The sequence below is a fragment of the Vipera berus genome, assembly GCF_964194415.1.
Source record: "Vipera berus genome assembly, contig: HAP1_SCAFFOLD_188, whole genome shotgun sequence".
NCBI lineage: Eukaryota > Metazoa > Chordata > Lepidosauria > Squamata > Viperidae > Vipera > Vipera berus.
The window spans coordinates 9,848-27,252 of NW_027673538.1; the positions used below are offsets into that span (position 1 = coordinate 9,848).

Sequence of the window (17,405 nt, forward strand, 5' to 3'; positions counted from 1 at the left end):
TTCTAAAGACATATGGAAACATGATGCGGATAGAAATTGGACACTTGATAGGAGGGCAGTGAACTGTCCATCTCACCTGTGACAGTGACTTACTAGCAAAAGGGAAGTGGTGAAATGAGAGGTTGACTTCAGCAATGGCGAAGTTCAAGACAGGGCAAGTACTTGTGTCATGACAGTGGAAGATGAACCTTGGAAAAAGTCAGTGAATGGAACTGGGGCAGGAAGACAGACAGGAAGGAGAGAAAGTTAGGCTAGCAATTTGCTTTTATCACCTTCTTTTGTGCAGGTTCTGCACCACTGCCCCAGTGATGATTGTGGCAAAAGACAAGCTTTTTAAAAAGAATGACTGCTACTTCCAATCAAAGGGACAACATCAAAGTCCAGGCAGATTATGATCCCCAAAGTAACTAGCTGTGACCACTTGTTTGCCATCTACAAAGGGGCAGTCATCTATACAGCCACATTAAACAGGTTGTGCTTGAGAACTAAGAAGGATAATTGAGTGTAGTTTAAATGGTACTGATCTAGTTAAGATCTAGAAATAAAGTATGATTAAGATTCTTTGTGATTGTAGTGAGGCCGAAGGTGATACTCCATTTTTCTGAAAGAATCTGATGTAACGCTACATGTTTGTAGGTGGTCAGAAAAGAAAGTGGGATATACCTCTAGCTACACCCTTCTTATCTATTAGTATCAAGAGCCAGTTGGGTGTAGTAGTGAAGATGCTGGCCTAAAAACCAGGAAACTGATTTCTAGGCCTCCTTTAGGCATGAAAGCTGCTGGGTAATTTGGGGGCCAGTCACTCTGTCAGTCTAATCTACCTGAATGGGAAAAACAGGAGACTGAAGAATGAAATATATTTGGTACCTTGAGATTTTATTATATTTTATTTTATTTTATTTTTATTATTTTATTTTATTTTATTTTTTATTTTATTTTATTATTTTATTTTATTTTATTCTATTAATTTTATTAATTTTATTTATTTTTTATGATATATGTACACACATACAAACACACATATGCACACACGAGTGCACCCGCACGCGCACATACACACACACAATAATATTAATTCCTTCACATGTGTTATATAACAGTTATCAACCCAATCAGTGTCATGCTGTGAGGTGTGGGGTACACTGGTTAGTGAAGGTGGAAATTAAAGTCCAGTGCACCTTTGAGATGCCAGGTTGAGAAGGCTATTAATATGGCTGGCTTGGCTATTAATTACACAAGACTCCCACTTAGTCCCAATTCAGTCCTATGGGATTTGCTTTTATAGGAACCTTCATAATGTTTTGATTCACAAACAGTGATGTGAGTCCAATATCTTTCTTTGGCAGATTAGTTTAGGACTTAATCCAGAGAAATGGGAAAATCCATGCATTTGCATTTACTCAGAAGCATGTGCTGTTGGGATTCATTCTCATAGTTCTCTTGCAGATAAACGTTTGCAGGGCTATGTTCAGTAGCGCTGAATCCAATTACTGGTATTAAACCATGGCTTGTTTAACAATAGTTTATTGAATAAACCATAATTGAACTGAATTTATAAACATGTGAAGTCAACACAGAGTGATATGGAAACCACAGTTCCTCGGTTCATATAACCTGTTAAACCAGGAGCAAATCAACCATATTATTGCTAAGCACATTGTGCTTTAGATTGTAAGCCGCCCTGAGTCTTCGGAGAAGGGCGGGATATAAATGGGATTAAAATTAAATTAAATTAAATTAATCATTTATCATGAGTGACTCCATCCTTAGGTGTATATTTAGAGACTGTCAACAAGTCTCACAGAGTTCCACAGGCCTTACTTTCAAGCAAGTGTGCACGGGGTAACCTTCTATCTCTAGATGAGGGCCAAGAAATATAAACTGGATTGAAACTAGGTCGTCTGCCTCAGTTTCTCCATTTTGTTTTTCCTGAAATAAACCTGCATGGTTTTTTGTTTTGTTTTTGTTTTGAGAAGGCTGACAACACCAGAGATTCTGATAAAACTACGATTCCCAGGATTCCCAGGTCCGTAGGTCAGGGGTCTTCAAACTTGGCCCTTTTATGACTTGTGGACTTCAGCTCCCAGAATTCCTCAGCCTGGCTGAGGAATTCTGGGAGCTGAAGTCCACAAGTCATAAAAGGGCCAAGTTTGAAGACCCCTGCCGTAGGTTGTTTTCGAAAGGTACGTTTAAGCATGAAGCTTGCGGGGGCTAAACGTACATGCCATCTTGATCAATTTCCCCCCCCCCCCCGCCGCTCCCCTATGCGATCTCTAGGAATAGAGATCTTGTGTTCTCCGTCGCGGATGGGATATTTGGGGAGAGGGACGGGTTCTTTAGAAGCCCGAGCCCAGTAGACAAGTTTCTAATGGCCGGCTGCGCAGCGCACCCTTGAGGAGCTGCCGCTTCTGCTGTTGCGGTCAGCGGGATCCTGTGACCGAGTCGAGCCAGGCCACCGCGGCTCCTGCTCTCGGGGGGGGGGGGAGGAGGGGGGAGGGGGGGGGCGAGGGCAAGGCTTCCGAGCCAGGCGCTGCAGGCTTGTCCTACAGCGCCTTCTCCTGGACAAGAGAGGGGACTCTCTGAGAGCAAAAGGCCGGCGGTGGGGAGGGGGCGGAGGTCTCCTGGTGCCGGGTTGCCGGTTCGGGGGCGGGTGGGCGTGAGGGGTGGGGGGGGGGGCCGGCGGGCGGAGGAGGGGCTCAGAGGAAATTGGCAACTGTTTGCGGCAGGGATAAGAATCCCTTCGGGGAAATCATTAGGAGTCTGGAAAGGAAACTGCCTTCCCGTCTAGGGCTTTCCTGACTCAAATCAGGGCAACTATTGCGGGGAAGATTTATTCCTAGAGAGGTTCCCGGGCAAGGAGAGAATTGCACGGTAGGGAAAACAAGAGACAGTGGCCTCTTAGGCACCAGCCATCGTGCCAGACCTCACTCCACACACCCCCCCCCCTGCACACACACACCCCAATTGCATCAGGAGAGGTAAGCTGAGTGCTTATGCCACAAACATTCCCGATTTTCGGCTGCCACCAGGCATTATAAAAATATAATAAATATAATAAATATAAATATCATGCGGTTTTCCCCCACCCTCCCACCCCCGAAGCAGGAAGGGTGCCCTCTTGAGCTTCGCCGCGAAAGTGACTCCGCAGGGCAGCGGCCTCCAACCTCGAGGGACAATTTTTTTCTGGTTCGTTCGAAAAGTGCCCGTGTGCAACGTTGGACAGGGCTTTGCAAGCGAAGAGAGAGGTGTGTGTGTGTGGGTGTGGGTGTGGGTGTGTGTGTGTGTCTTGACTCGGTACCCCTTCCCCCTTTGGAATTGCTTCGCCCGGCAGAGGTCGAGAAGGAAACGCGGGGCTGGGCTGCTTTGTTGCGGGGGGGGGGGGATTGTCAAGGCGGAGGAAAAGCCTTTGCGGTTGCTGAAGAGACAGCAAAGGGGAAGCTGAGGCACGCCCGCAGGACCGAGTTGCAGGACAAAGCAAACCGGCCAGATAAAAGGCAAGAGGGAGGAGGGGCCAGTCTTGCTTGACCCCTTCTCCAATGCACTTCTACCGGGTTTCTGGCTTTTTGTGGAGGGAGTCAAGGCGTCAAATTCTGGGCTTCGCTGATGTCCTCTCTTGTGCAGCGTTTACCAATACGCCTTTCATTTGAAGAGCTCAAGGCGATAGGCAGCTCTCTGCTATGCCCTTCCTTTTGTTCTCACAACAACCCTGTCGTGTAAAGGGACTGCGGGACTAAGGAAACATAAGAATTGGCCCTCCGTGACTGACCAGAATTTGAATCTGGGTCTCCTGATCTCGAACCACTACTCAGTGCCAGCCACTGGGTGTTCTCTACCTTTGTTCAAGTAAAGGAAATCTTGTCGCTTAGTCGAGTTCTGAGGCAGATTGGGATGGACTCCTTTTTTTTCAAACCCCCCCCCCAAAAAAAAAACACACCACACCTGCTATCAAAGATACCAAAGTAAAGTGAATGAGAAATTTCCTACAATAAGTCTTTCTGGTCCCACTGTATCTAGTATTGGCACCAGTTTGGTACTTGTTCCCATTTCATTCTCCTAAATGTTCCTAAACCCAGTGTAAACCTAGCCTTGTCTAGTTTCAAGGTGGAGCTGTAATGATACGCTTGCCTGCTTCCCCTACAATACTATAAGAAAAGGGAACCACTGGTTCCCCATAATTAACAGAGCTAGCAGGGTTTGCTGAGAATTGTGGGTTCAACAGCAGCTAGAGGGCTACAGATTCCCCACCCCTGCTGGGCAATCCCTGCAGAAGGACTGCAGAAGGTCTGTATCTTGAATGCCATCCTCACCATTTCCTGGAATCCACTAGAAAGCTCTGAAATGTGGTGGGCATAGCATTATTGCAGATTATTATTTAGCCCCTTACAACCTCAAGACTCCTTTTGGGAGATTTTTTTTGTTTTGTTAATTTGCTTCCTAGATGTCTTGACCATTCAGGAAACTAACCTTGCCTTGAACAGTTGGCTTCATACATTGTGCTAAGCTATCACCAGGTGTTTGGCTTTGTGCGAGTTGCAGTTGCAGTGCAAACAAAGCCATTACGATCAAGACATCTAAAACAGGGCTTATGGTTTATGGTGATTTGGAAACCAGACGGCAACGTTCCCTCAAACAGCAGTTAAAAGTAAAATTCATCTAAGAGCAAGGTGTGAAACTATCCAAAAATGTGTAACACAACAGACAACTGAGCAGCAACAAAGTGCTTCCAAGGAAGGAAAGTGCCAGCCTTAATTACAAAGAATTGAGCCCAGTGCCCGATTTCTTCTCCTCAAAACCATCCTGTTTTTCCTTCAGTTCTGTCCCCCAAGTGAAGAACACAAATACACGTCCTCCAATTCACATTTGTTTTATTGTGGGTAGTTTGCCCCCTCGTGCTGCTTCCTTTTTGGAAGATAATGGAAAGGGGAAAATACCCCATCTCTCCTATCCCAATTACTGTATAAGTACCCATTTGAATATAACTCCTCGTTAGGAAAGAACCAGTTTTCACAATGCAAAGTGTTGCAAAGTGTTCCCTTATTATCTCTGGGTGGGTGTATTTTTTTCTATCTTGTACCCCATGGACCAAATGAAGCCTTTATGGCGACTCCTCCTCCCCCCCTTCACTTCCTGTTTTTTGCTCTAACACTCGCTATAGCTGCATTCAGTGCCGCAATGCAGTAGAGCTGTAAATACCTTTAACAGCTGCCTGCCAACCAAGGAGTGAAATACTGTCTTTGTTCCGAATCTCTCCCCCCACCCCCCCACCCCCACCCCCAGCTCCAGGATCTCATAAAACAGCCCACCAGAAATACATTTCTCTCAGAAATCACACAAACACAAAGCAATTCAATAAGAAGACATGGAATGAATGAGTGAGTGTGTGTGTGTGTGTGTGTCTGTGTGTGTGAACACACAGACACACAGACACTCGTGTTGCAGAGCTATGATTAATACACACACAACTAGTGGTTTAAGTGTTATTTTTGCCCTCCTTGCTTCAGATACAAAACATCTGCAACCATGTGACCATCAAGAATGGGTGGTTTTATGCCATACAAATACCCTTTATACACAAATTCTTGATATGGCTCTTCTCCCCATTTTTTCATATTTTAATTTTAGGCAGACGACGAAACCATTTATTTATTTATTTATTTATTATTTTGCTTGATTAGCAAGGCTTCATTTTGTTAATACACTAAAGTTATGGATTTTCTTTGAAACATGAATAGAGCTTGATAGCACTGGACTCTGAGGGATTTGTACAATTTTTGACACTTCTTAATGAAACTTAAAATCAGAAGGAGTCTGATAACATTTTTTCCAACTAACAAATGCCATATAAGCTTTTGTGAAGACCATATAAGCTTTTGTGTGGAAGCAAGCCATCTCAAAGATATTTGCTAACTACTTTTTTTTTAAAAAAAAAAAGGGGGGGGGAGAGATTGGCCTGAAATGGAATTTCTTCCACTAGAGAGACACGTCCAAAAGCAGGAATTTGATCCAGAGTCTTTTCAGCTTAGCCTATTAATTAGTTCATATTATGTACTCCAATATAGTCTCTTTCATCCTCTAAATTTTGATAAGAAGGAATTTCTTTTATCTAAGTACTAATCATAATTGGGTTATGGATTGAGACAGATTTCCAGCTGAACAACCCCACTGCGAAAGGGATGTGAACAATAATTTCAGGAATTAAACCCTAAATACCTGTGGCTAAAGTATGTATTGTGTCATCAAGGCAGCTACACTAAACTCAATTCTAATGGCTAGAGTTATGGGGGAGGAGAAATGTTGCCTAGCAAAAGAAAAAGTGGGCGGACTTCTCTAATCGCAGATGAATATTGTTGTTTGTAATGCTTTGCCAATCTTAGATATAAATGGGAGCCATTAAGATATACAGTAATCCTACAGTCACCTTGCAGTTTGGACTAGAGTTCATAATGATGTTTTATTCTTCCATCTGGAATGGTTGCTAATATTTAGAAAGTGGTGTTCTATAAAAGTAATTAAAAATATGGGCTCAACTGAATATACATTCCCTTTTAATAATTCAAGAGAAGGACAAAATTAAGCACTTTATATTTTTCAGCATAAACTGCAAACACATTAAAGAGAGGATTATTCCTATCTCTCTAGTTGGTTATTGAACCATTAAACATTTTATACTACAGTTTTCTATATAGAACTAAAGCTCTGAAACAAAATTGATTTAGAAATAATATAATTCTAGCTATTACATCATACACATCTGTTTTTTCAATGAGATAATAAACAACAGACTTTGGGGAAACTGTATTAATTTTATTTATGAATATATAAAAAGCAAAACATTCTTCCTTATCCAGGCAGTAATGCAGAATCTACCATACATTGCAAAAAATAAATATTTAAAAAGTAAAAGTAAAAAGTAAAAACAATATTATTGGGCAAATACCTGCAGTCCTACCTATATTTATTTAGCAACAAGCCTTACTGAAATAATTTACTTATACATATCAGGGATATAGCTGGAAAAAAAATCATTCTGCCGTTACACAATAGATCCTCGGATCATCCCAATACATGCACACACCCACCCACCTACATTTCATTTAGTTTAGGCATAGGCTGTGTAACACATGAATCATGCCTGAATTCTAAAGGTGTGTACTCCATTTCTAGATAACTATAATGAATATCATTCACACCTGTGCCACTTCCCCCCCCCCACTGCACTGTACCACTGAGATCTATTTCGATTTTAAATGCAAATCAGATTTTTGCAGCATTGCATGCTATAGAACAGTTGAACTGCTCTGCTTAAAATACAACGCATTCAAGCGAGCAAACGAACTACAACAACTAACAAAAAAAAACAACAACCCCGAAACAAGATCCAATTTTTTAAAAAAGTGGCCAGGAATCCCAGCATGTTTGGGGAGAATCTTATTAACACCCCACACCCCCCCAAACCCACCCTCGCCCTCCAAAAGCAACCAGAAATACAACGCGAACCTGGGCTGCCGTTTTCTGCCTTGCGAGAGAAGGACGGGTCGAGCCGCGGTGACATCTCGGCGCGGCTAGTCCGAGCGGAAAGAGACGTCGACTCAGCCGGTGGGATTCCCGCACCTCTAATCTGCCCGAGGACCTCTCTGGCTGGCGCATGAAGCGCAATCACCCTGCAGCAAACCTGGGTGCAAGGCGCACCTCAGCTTTGCCCCTTCTTAGGGACCCGGATGAGACAGGGAGGGGGAGGAGGGGAGGAGGGGGGGGGAGGGAAGGAGAGTCACCTGTTGCTCATTAAACGCTGGAATTTTACGATTAGTAGACCAAACATTAAGGGGGGGAGGGTTCTAAAATAGCGAAAAGGGGGTGTGGAAGAGAGGAAGCCGCAGAGGAGGGAATACAGTGAGGGGGGGGGGGTTTGTTGTTGTTGGGGTTTTTTTTTTGCGGGTTCGCCCGCTGATATGTCTTTCCTTCCGACCTTCTCCGAGGCTCGGCGCACTTCACAAAGCCGCCGAAGCCCCGTGGCAGAGAGGGGCGGGTGGGTCTGAAGGGTTGTGTGTGTGTGTGTGTGGGGGGGGGGTAGCCTCCGTAGGTAGGGCAGATGGCACAAAAGGCGACGGAGCAGCACCTCACCCTCTGCTCTTACTCCCGATACGGGGCGAACGGTGGGCGCTTGTTCTCTCGGGCTCCCCTCCCCCCCCAACCCTCCACTTTCTTTTACGACTTCTGGAGTGGCGTCTCCGGCGCCGAAGGGAAAGAAAGGGAAAGTCCACCCCCGCCCCCCCCCCCGCGGCGAGAGTCAGAAATGAAAACGAAAGGACTTCCTTACCCGGTCGCTGCCCCGGCAGAGCGGCCAGGAATCCGGGCGCATCCCTGTAATCCATTGCGAGGCGCCCTCGGTCGGAAGCCGAGTCCGGTTATAACCTGAAGAGCCGCCAGGCGCCAGGGAGGCAGGCAGGCAGGCAGGCAGGTAGGGCGTGAAGGAAAGGGAGCTTTGTGGCCAGGGCTAAACAAGCTGCCCCGCTGGCTAGGCTCGCCCCCCCCCCAGCTCGCCGCCGCCGCCGTTCCCCGCCCACCCGTCTCGCCCGCACTCCGCGCCTCGTCTGGGGTGGAAAAGGCGAGGAGAGCGGACTGCTGGAGGGGGGGGGAGAGCTTTGGGGGACGCCGGCTTGCAAAAGCCTCCCTGGCTCGGTCGGATCGCCGAGCCTAGCCAGCCGGAATGCGCCAGACATCGGAGACAAAGGTTGGGGAAAAAAAGAGGGGATGGATGAGGCGCTGGGAAAGGAGAATGCAGGGGTGAAATTCGCCAGGGAAATCAAGCGCGGGGGGGGGGGGGAAAGAGGGGAGGGGGAAGAGGGCCCGGAGAGCCAGCAGCGCTCGCACATGACCAGGCGCAGCCAATGACGTGCCCAAGTCGGTCGTAAAAGGTCTATTACCGAGCTGTAAATTTTCTTCAAACAAAAAGGAATTTACTGCAATTCCTTGCGGATTTTTTTTTTTAGCTCAGGCCGCTACAGCTGCCCCCCACCCCACCCCCAGTAGAATACGTTTTCCGCTTTCTCTCTCTCTCTCTCTCTCTCTCCCTCCCTCTCCCTCCCTCTCTCTCTCTCTCTCTCTCCCTCTGTCTCTCCCCTGCTCCCGCCATTGGGCCGTCCTGGTCCCAGCTTCGCCAGAACTCCGTCCAAGGCCTGAGAGAGCGTCTGCTGAGCGGGCCTGAGTTACGCAGTTAGGAAGAGGGAGGGAAGCGAGAGGGAGGTCTGTAGAGCCAAGCCTGCAGAGGAGTCTCCTTCCGCGCTGGACCTTCTCATCCAGGCCCAGCGGGAAGCGGGGCGATCCCTGCTTGCGTGCGAGGCGAGGCGGCCTTTCTGTCTCCTTAGCGCGGGGTAAAAAAGGCCAGCCGCCCTTCCTCCCTGGCGAATCGGCTCTAGCAGGCCTATCGAGAAACCCGGCCCGCTCCGTTCTAACCCTTTCTTGTCCCGTTTTCCAAAAGTGGGAGATCCTTCACATCAAAACGTCTATCATCATCTATCTATCTATCTATCTATCTATCTATCATCTATCTATCTATCTATCTATCTATCTATCTATCTATCTATCTATCTATCTATCTATCTATCTATCATCTATCTTCTATCTCAATTTGGAATACAGTATTGGAAATTGGTTGTTCAGGGAGGAGCAGTGGCCCTGGTTGAGGGACTACTTCTAGCTATGGTGCCTAAGCAACTTTCCTCGGGGACACAAATAAAAAACACAGGCTCTCATGACTATCTTTCTAGTTGCAGAAAACGGCTTTCTCCAACTTTTCCAGGCCATACAGATAGGCCTTGTGGAGATCCAGTAGCCTTGCAGCATGAAGAAGAGTGGAACTCTTTAAGGAAGGAAGAATGCACCAAGAATTGCCAAAAAAAAAAAGGCAGAAAAGGGAAATTAACTGACTTTCCAAATCTCAGCTAAACCGGAATATATGACTGGCCACAATGACTTGTTCCCCTATTCTTCTTTCTTATGCTATTAGCCATTCAAGATGCCTCCTCTTTTTTTTAATCGCCATTGCCTAAATCTTCTTGTACTGGGTACTGTTTATGTACAGTGGAGTAAAATTAATCTTTTAGCAATTGTTGACTGCAATTATTGGCAGGTTGGTATACGATTCTTTTCGAAAAGAAAAAAAACACTCCTAAAAAAACAAAATCTTAATTGGTTGTTGGCAATAACTATTTTATGTGGATATAAAGTAGGACTGAAAACGAAAAGACTTCTTTCTAAGGAAGATATTAAGGCTGGAGATGGAAGCTAAGGGAATCATTATTTTCACTGTCCTAGATCCAGAAAAGCAAACCAGTCAAATCTGCTGTAGTAAATGTTTTTGCCTCTCGTTGTAAATCCATTCATGCTTTCTCTCTGTGTGTAGTTGTATGAAATAAACCTTTATGGGTCATATTATGGAATTGGTTTATGAAGGGGACTGTAGAAAGCAAGTAGCCATCCTGGCAGGTTCATGCCCACTTGGGTTTTACTCCCAAATCAGTAACACAAATAGATTCAGTTTTGATGTTTAAAATGCAGATGTGTCACCTTGAAGGACTATATACTCTCTGCTTCCAAAATGGCTGCTGCCTTCAGAGAAAAGACACAAAGGACGGTGTCGCTTTTGATTCCAATTTTTAGACTTGCCCAGAAGAGGAAGCCCACTTTTTGGGTGATTTTACTGAATGCTATAGAAAATAACACTTTACAGTTACCAAAGAACAGTAAAGAATAGGACTTTCCTCATTTAAAAGCACCCTAGTTTAATTTTGAACTAGCTTTGCATAAAAGTGAGACATCCTCTTTGTTCAATTTGGAAAAATGGGTGTCTCCTTCAGTTAAGATGCTGCCCATTGTATAAAATCTCCAAAATCCAACTCAGAAACACCGGTCCCACCCACACCATTGATTCTATTAACCTTGAAACAATCCTGCATGCAGGCATATATTCACTTGGAAATAAGTTCCACCTAACCTTTCAAAACTTAACTTCCAAGTCAGCTGTACTTGTACAAAGCCTGCATTGCAACATTCAGCTAAGTCTTGCTGTTCTCCAGCAAGAGATATTTCATCTCTATTTTACTATTATTTTTTTTTAAAAAAAGGTTTAATATAGGCACCCACTCTAGTGGACTCTGGACGGCTTACAAAACGCAACACTAAATTAGAACAATTAAAAATATTAACTACAGAGTGTTCATTGTTTAATATGTATATTTAGAACAAATGGGCTCTCTCCTTTGCCAGGTTTTTGGGCTATTTTCCTAGACATAACCTGTATAAGTTAAGGGGAGAATGACCAGCAAGGCGTTTTACCGCATTTATGCAAATTCCTGCACCAAACCGTCTGCTTTGCAGTTTTTGCCGCAGACCCTTCACGTGGATGAGCTCCCAGCCTCCTAGTGTAATGCTGGAAATATAGGGTGGGGTGTGTGTTTCAGGCAGGGAGGGGTCCCTTTGGAACCAAGCAAGAGCCTAGCTAGGCTAGTGGTTCAGCAGAAAGTCCATAGAGCAAAGAACTCTGTGTGCAACATTCATTCCAGCCCAAACTAGGTTTCTTAAAAGAAAAGGGAATTATATAGTTGAAAAAAGAGCTTCTATGCACAAAGTAAAAAAACAAAAACAAAAAACCAACAGTGGCAGAAATGGTGCTTTGGGGATGATGATACACAAGGTGATGACCCTCAGTTTTTCAGTTTTCAAAGTGTAGCATATTGCAAAGGTTGCCAGAGACAATTTTCTGCTTGCCTTTTAGAGGCATTCTGGAGGACTTCTGACCTTTGAGGGAGAACGGAAGGAGGGAAAGAGGAGAAGAGGAAGAAGAGAGGTGACAATTTTTTTAATAGCTTAGTTAGCAGCGGAAGAAGAACAAGATCCCTACGGGGGGGGGGTAGTAGTGTGTTCGCGGTTTCAAAAAAGATGTAACCCAGATTCGTTGTATGGAATGCTGCTCTCTATGTACAGGTCAGTCGTAAACCTAACCCCTTCAACTTCTGGTTTCTAAACACAGTGGATGACACCCATATTCCCCACTGCCAGCTGGGGTTCATAGGTGCAGGAATTCCAAAGACAGGGCTGTGAATTGCTCAGGGAAGCGCTGTTCTAAACAATTATCTTGGAGCTGTGAAATGAAGGCCGTTCAGATGATAGAACCACAATCAACCAGGGGATTCTTGATGGAGGAAAGCTCTTTGTTTAGCTTAGCTGCACCTTTAAGGCAGAAGAGCCTCCTGTTTAAAATTGTCAGGAGAATACTAATGGTTTCTTCCTTGGGTGATGTGGAAAAAACCAGTTGCTCATTTAAAAGGCTATAAATGTTAGTTTGGACTGCGTCCTACAATTTCATTGAAACAAATGGAGCTAGAATAAGAATTGCCATGGATACGAAAAGGTGCCGGGTTTTTTTTCCTTCTTGTATTGTGGGGAGGGTATATCTCCCCACCGGTGAGTGACAAGAATTACACAAGAGAAAATAATGTCAAAGGAAAGAGTTGTGTACAAGTTTACAAATCAGAAAAAAAACAGGGTCGCAGGCCAATCCCTCTCAGTAGTTCTATTGTAAATTATAAATTTTGGGGAGTTATTTGTAAAAATAATAAAGGCGCGATACCAAAAAAAATAAAATCAAAATAAGGTAATAAATGCATACGAGGAGGGAGAGGAAATGAACCCCCCAGAGAGAAGTTTAGACAAATTCTGGAGCAATCTATGAACCTTCTACCTATTGTCTACAAATGGGTGATGCACACACTGTCCACCCTCCAGCGCAGAGGAATGTTTGCTGAAGGTGCTTAAAAAGGCTTCTCTCTCTATGAAATCTGGGGCTGCTACAGACCCGTGAGCCTCATTGTTACTAACTGCAGTTTGCCCCTTACTTATGGTAACAGCAGGGTAGTTAAGTGCCTTAGCTGCAGAATCTTGTCTTTAACATAAATCGCCTTCAAATCTTGACCCAGTTATTCCAGAAGCCTTCAGATGGTTTAAGGCAAGCTAGTCTCTCCCTTTCACACTGCAATACAAGAATCCCACCATATTGGTCCCTCTAAGAAGGCTTTCAGAGAGAAGGTATGGAGGAATGTCCTTGCTGTTGCTAGGACCGCCTCCTCGATGTTCCTTTGTTTCTGATTCCGCAACCAGGCTTCTGAACATCTCCATATCTTCCTAGATATAGACCAGCATGCTTGGGCTGCTATTTACAGGAAGAAAAGAAAGAAGATACTGCGCCAATCGATCCAAATGAAAGGACCACTCCCAAAAGGATTCCCAGCAAATCGCCTAGTAGCCAGAATGACTGAGAACAGCAAACATTTTTTTAAAAAAAAATAGGGGATAACTGATTTTGGAAATATCCAGGTTAAGGATAATCCCAGCAGATCTCCTAGTACTCAGAATGACTAAGAAAGGCAAGTGTTTATAAATAGGGAATAACTGATTTTGGAATTGAGTTATCAGTATGAAAATTGAATAAAATCATGTTTCTAAGGAAGCTTCTATTTCACCCTGAACTGTAAAAAAAACAACCTATGTACTATATGGATAGTACACTGGATGTGTAACTAGACAGGCCCGTTTCAGAGAGCAAAATCCAGTATTTTGTCGTCAAGAAGATCCAGTCAGAACTTGCGATGGTAGTGATAGTGGCAGTATGTGAGCACAAACTAGCCAACCTCATTTTAGTCAAGGGTATTAGTAAAAGCAGCCTAGTTTATGGTTCAGCGGGTCATGCAAATGCAGAACATTGTGTTTGTTCATTTAGTAAACCATGGCTACATTAACTAACCTTGAATAAGCCTGCGCTTAATGTTACAAGGACCCCTTTACTGGTAAGAAAGAGAAACAGAAAGAGAAAGAAGTGTGGGTTTAAATTTATCTACCCCCATTCATTCTCGACAATACGTGAGAATATACAATATTCATTCTCAACAATATATATGAGAATATACAACGATCATTCTCAACACCGGACTCATGCAGAAGCAACATCAGGTGTCCCAAAGGTGCATTTTCACGAGGCAACTGGACTTTCTTTTTTTCCCTGAAGACTTTTCGCTTCTCATCCAAGAAGCTTCTTCAGCTCTTTTTCCAAAAGAGAGAGAGAGAGAGAGAAAAAAAAATGTCCAGTTGCCTCGTGAAGAAGCACCTTTGGGACAACCGTGGCCTGGATGACTGAGAATCTCCATAAACATTAGTTGTAAAGAACGGCCTCCAGCAGCCACGTTTTTTGGTTTGTTGGCCTTCGCTCTCTCCCAAATCAGAAGCAATCGGCGCTTGCTTTGAAATCCCATGAAAATCAATGGGAAGCAGCCCTCCGCACTCGCGCGTCCGGCTGGGATCTAGCAGGCTTTGCGCTTATAGTGGGGCTCCGCGGCCTGTTGGGCAGAAGCCGCGGAGGCCTTAATACACGCGCCCTCAACTGAGCACTAAGCTAGCTGTTCTTTCCAGCGTGCACGGCGAAACGCGTTTACCTGAAGCAGGGCCGTGTGAAACCAAAACGGGCCTCGCCTTCCTCCCGAAGCCTGCGGGTAAGGAAGGGAAAGGACGGGCTTCGATTTCCCGCCGCAGGCGCTGGGCTCACGGCACGGTTTTCTCGAGGCAGGCTCAGCTTTCTCAGAGACGAGGGCAACGGACGCCGGAAGGGGTCCCCGGGACAAAACGGTTTCGAGGTGCCTTGGGGGGAATCGGGGCCCAAATGCCTCCCGTAGTTTGCCCGCTTGCCTTTGGTTACTTTCTACGATAGACGAAGGAAGGAAGGAAGGAAGGAAGAAGCCGGGTCATAAATAAACACGTCGGATTTTTTTTATTACTATTATTATTATTATTATTTTGATTATCGATAATGGAAAAAAAAAATCAGTGTTTAATTAAAATATTTTCTTACGTCCCTCATCGGTCCAGAAATTATTTCCTTTCTTAATTAACTTAATTTAGGAGAAAGAAGGGGGGGAGAATTGAACAATTTTAAGCGAGCTAAAGAAGTGCACTTAGCTTGTTTGATTCTTAAAGTAACAGGAGAGGCCGGAGGTTCTCCGCCCTTGGAGAGAGAGAAAGAAAGGAAGAAATCCCTAGTAAAAATCTGCAGGTAAAAAAACTACTAGCTTTTTTAGTATCAAAGTCCAAGGAGAAGTGGAAGGAAGGAAGGAAGGAAGGAAGGAAGGAAGGAAGGAAGGAAGGAAGGAAGGAAGGAAGGAAGGAAGGAAGGACAATAACAAATGTAGAAAGTGCAGCAGTTGCCATATGGGAATCGAGCTAAGGCGCCCAGTGCAGTAACAAAAGCCTATCTCTCATCTAGCCCAGAAATGTCAGAAGGTAGTTTCAAAGAAAACAAAAGGTGCCAAGAGAGTAGTCCAATCGTGGTGGATGTGGCAGAGATCAAGACAAGCACCCGGCCTGCCTGTCCATCCCTTGATGCCCCAAAGTCTTTGGCCAAGGTTCCCAGCAGCAGAAGGAAGAAGAGGAGGAGGAGGAGGAGGAGGAGGAAGAGCTTAATTTGCCAGGGCCGAGGCTTGTCCTTCGAGGTCTCTGTCGGCTTCCTGTTTGACCTCTCCTTCCTTCCCCTCTTGCTGAGTGGCAGGGAACTTGTCCTTGTTGTTCTCCTTTTTCCATTTCATCCTCCGGTTCTGGAACCAGATCTTGACCTGCCGCTCGGTCAGTCCTAGCGCGTGGGAGACCTCGATCCTTCTCTTCCTGGTCAAGTAAGGGTTAAACAGGAACTCCTTTTCGAGCTCCAAAGTTTGGAAACGGCTGTAGGTTTGCCTCCCTCTCCGCCTCCCGGGAGCTGCTGTTGGAGACAAAAACCACAGCGAGCGTTTCTTTACAAAAGGGAAAAAGAAAAAAAATAAACCAGGAAACAAAACAACGAAAAGCAACGGCTTGGCTCGCAGCCCCGGCGCTTTTAGCTTTCCTGTCCCGGAGAGTAAAGTATGTTGAACAAATTATTTTCCAATGCCCAAAGCGTGAGCTCTGGCTATTTATTCAAATCTCTTCCTCAGTTACAACTAACGAAGTGAATTAACTGGCCATAAATCCAAATACTCTGAGTGTACCCTACGTGATCCAAACGCAGTAACACTCGGAATAAAATGTGAAATATTATCCGGTTTGTTCCTGTTTCTTTCAAAATATCGGTTTAATGCCACAAGTCAAATAATTTGTGGGTTTGGGCGTTTTAAGAAATCCTTAGATTGTCAGAAACCAAAGTGTCTTGTTAACAAGGAATTATCACTATAAACAACAGTATAATGTAACTGTCAAAGGAAAATGAACGAAAGAAAAAGGGGATTGGTGGAAATAACTGGCAGCTTAATTTAAGAGGGGAAGAAAAGAAAAGAAAGAGAAAAAAGTAGAAAGAAAGAAAGAAAGAAAGAAAGAAAGAAAGAAAGAAAGGAGACAAAGGAGAGAGAGAAGAAAGAAAGTGAGAAAAAAGGAAAGGAAAGGAAAGGAAAGGAAAGGAAAGGAAAGGAAAGGAAAGGAAAGGAAAGGAAAGGAAAGAAGGAATAAAGAAGTTAGTTCACCGCCGCCGAGAAAACGAACGGGAAGAATAAAGGCAATCAGTTTGGGTCCAACCTTGTGGTCTCATCCAGGGAAACACGGGAGAAGGAGACGCGCTCTGATTTAAGGGCCTTGGTTCCTCGCCAATATTAGCAGCACAGGACGATTTACAGTCGGGATACTGAAGCAGCTCGGCCTCTTGGTGTGTCGTAAAAATCGTCGGTCGCTGCAAGTGATCGTATCCGTAAAACTTGGTGGGCTCCGCCGAACAAGGCAGGCCGGAGCAGGGGGCTTGCAGAGGAGGCGGGGGAGGCTGGTAAGCCGAGGGGCTCCCCCCGGCCAGGTGCTGCTGTTGCTGCGAGTGGGGAGGAGGCAGAGGAGCGTGGGGAGAAGGGTGGAAGTAGTCCGCGCCGCTGACGGCCGGGCCGGGCCCAGGAGCCGGCGGCGCAGGGGGGTAGCCTGAGGCGGCGGCCGCGGCGGCGGCGGCGGCCGCGGCGGCGGCGGCGCTGTTCCCGTAGAGCAGGGCGGCGGCGGCGGCGGCGGGCGCAAAGTGACAGTCGTAGTAAGCGGGATTGATGGGCGGCTCCCCCCCTCCTGCCGCCGCCGCCTTGTACTTGGAGTACAGCGGATTGACAAAGTAGGAGCTCATCGGAGGGCGGGGGGCGAGCGGAGGCGCCGCCAGCCGCAGCAGCAGCAGCAGCAGCAGCAAGTCAAGGAGGGCAGCAACAGCAGCAGAGCCCGCCTGCCGCCGCCGCCGCCGCCGCCACCGAGGCCTGCGCAGCCGCCGCCCGAATAACCCAGCTGCTCGGCCGGGCTGCTCCGGCGGCTGCCTTTGCGGAGGCGCTGGCTTCGTGGAACAGAGCCGGGCCGTAATCGCTGGCCGACTGACCTGCCTCACT

General features: G+C 45.8%; 1 protein-coding gene across 1 annotated transcript; it reads right to left on the bottom strand.

The window, feature by feature from the left end:
• Window positions 1-15,500: 15,500 nt before the first annotated feature.
• Window positions 15,501-17,155, bottom strand: LOC308679325 (homeobox protein Hox-D8-like; the record flags this gene model as incomplete). The annotated part of the gene is made up of 2 exons (XM_081346933.1): window positions 15,501-15,796; window positions 16,582-17,155. The coding sequence occupies 2 exons, from the start codon at window positions 17,153-17,155 to the stop codon at window positions 15,501-15,503; spliced, it is 870 nt and encodes a 289-aa protein (XP_081203059.1).
• Between the last annotated feature and the right edge of the window lie 250 nt (window positions 17,156-17,405).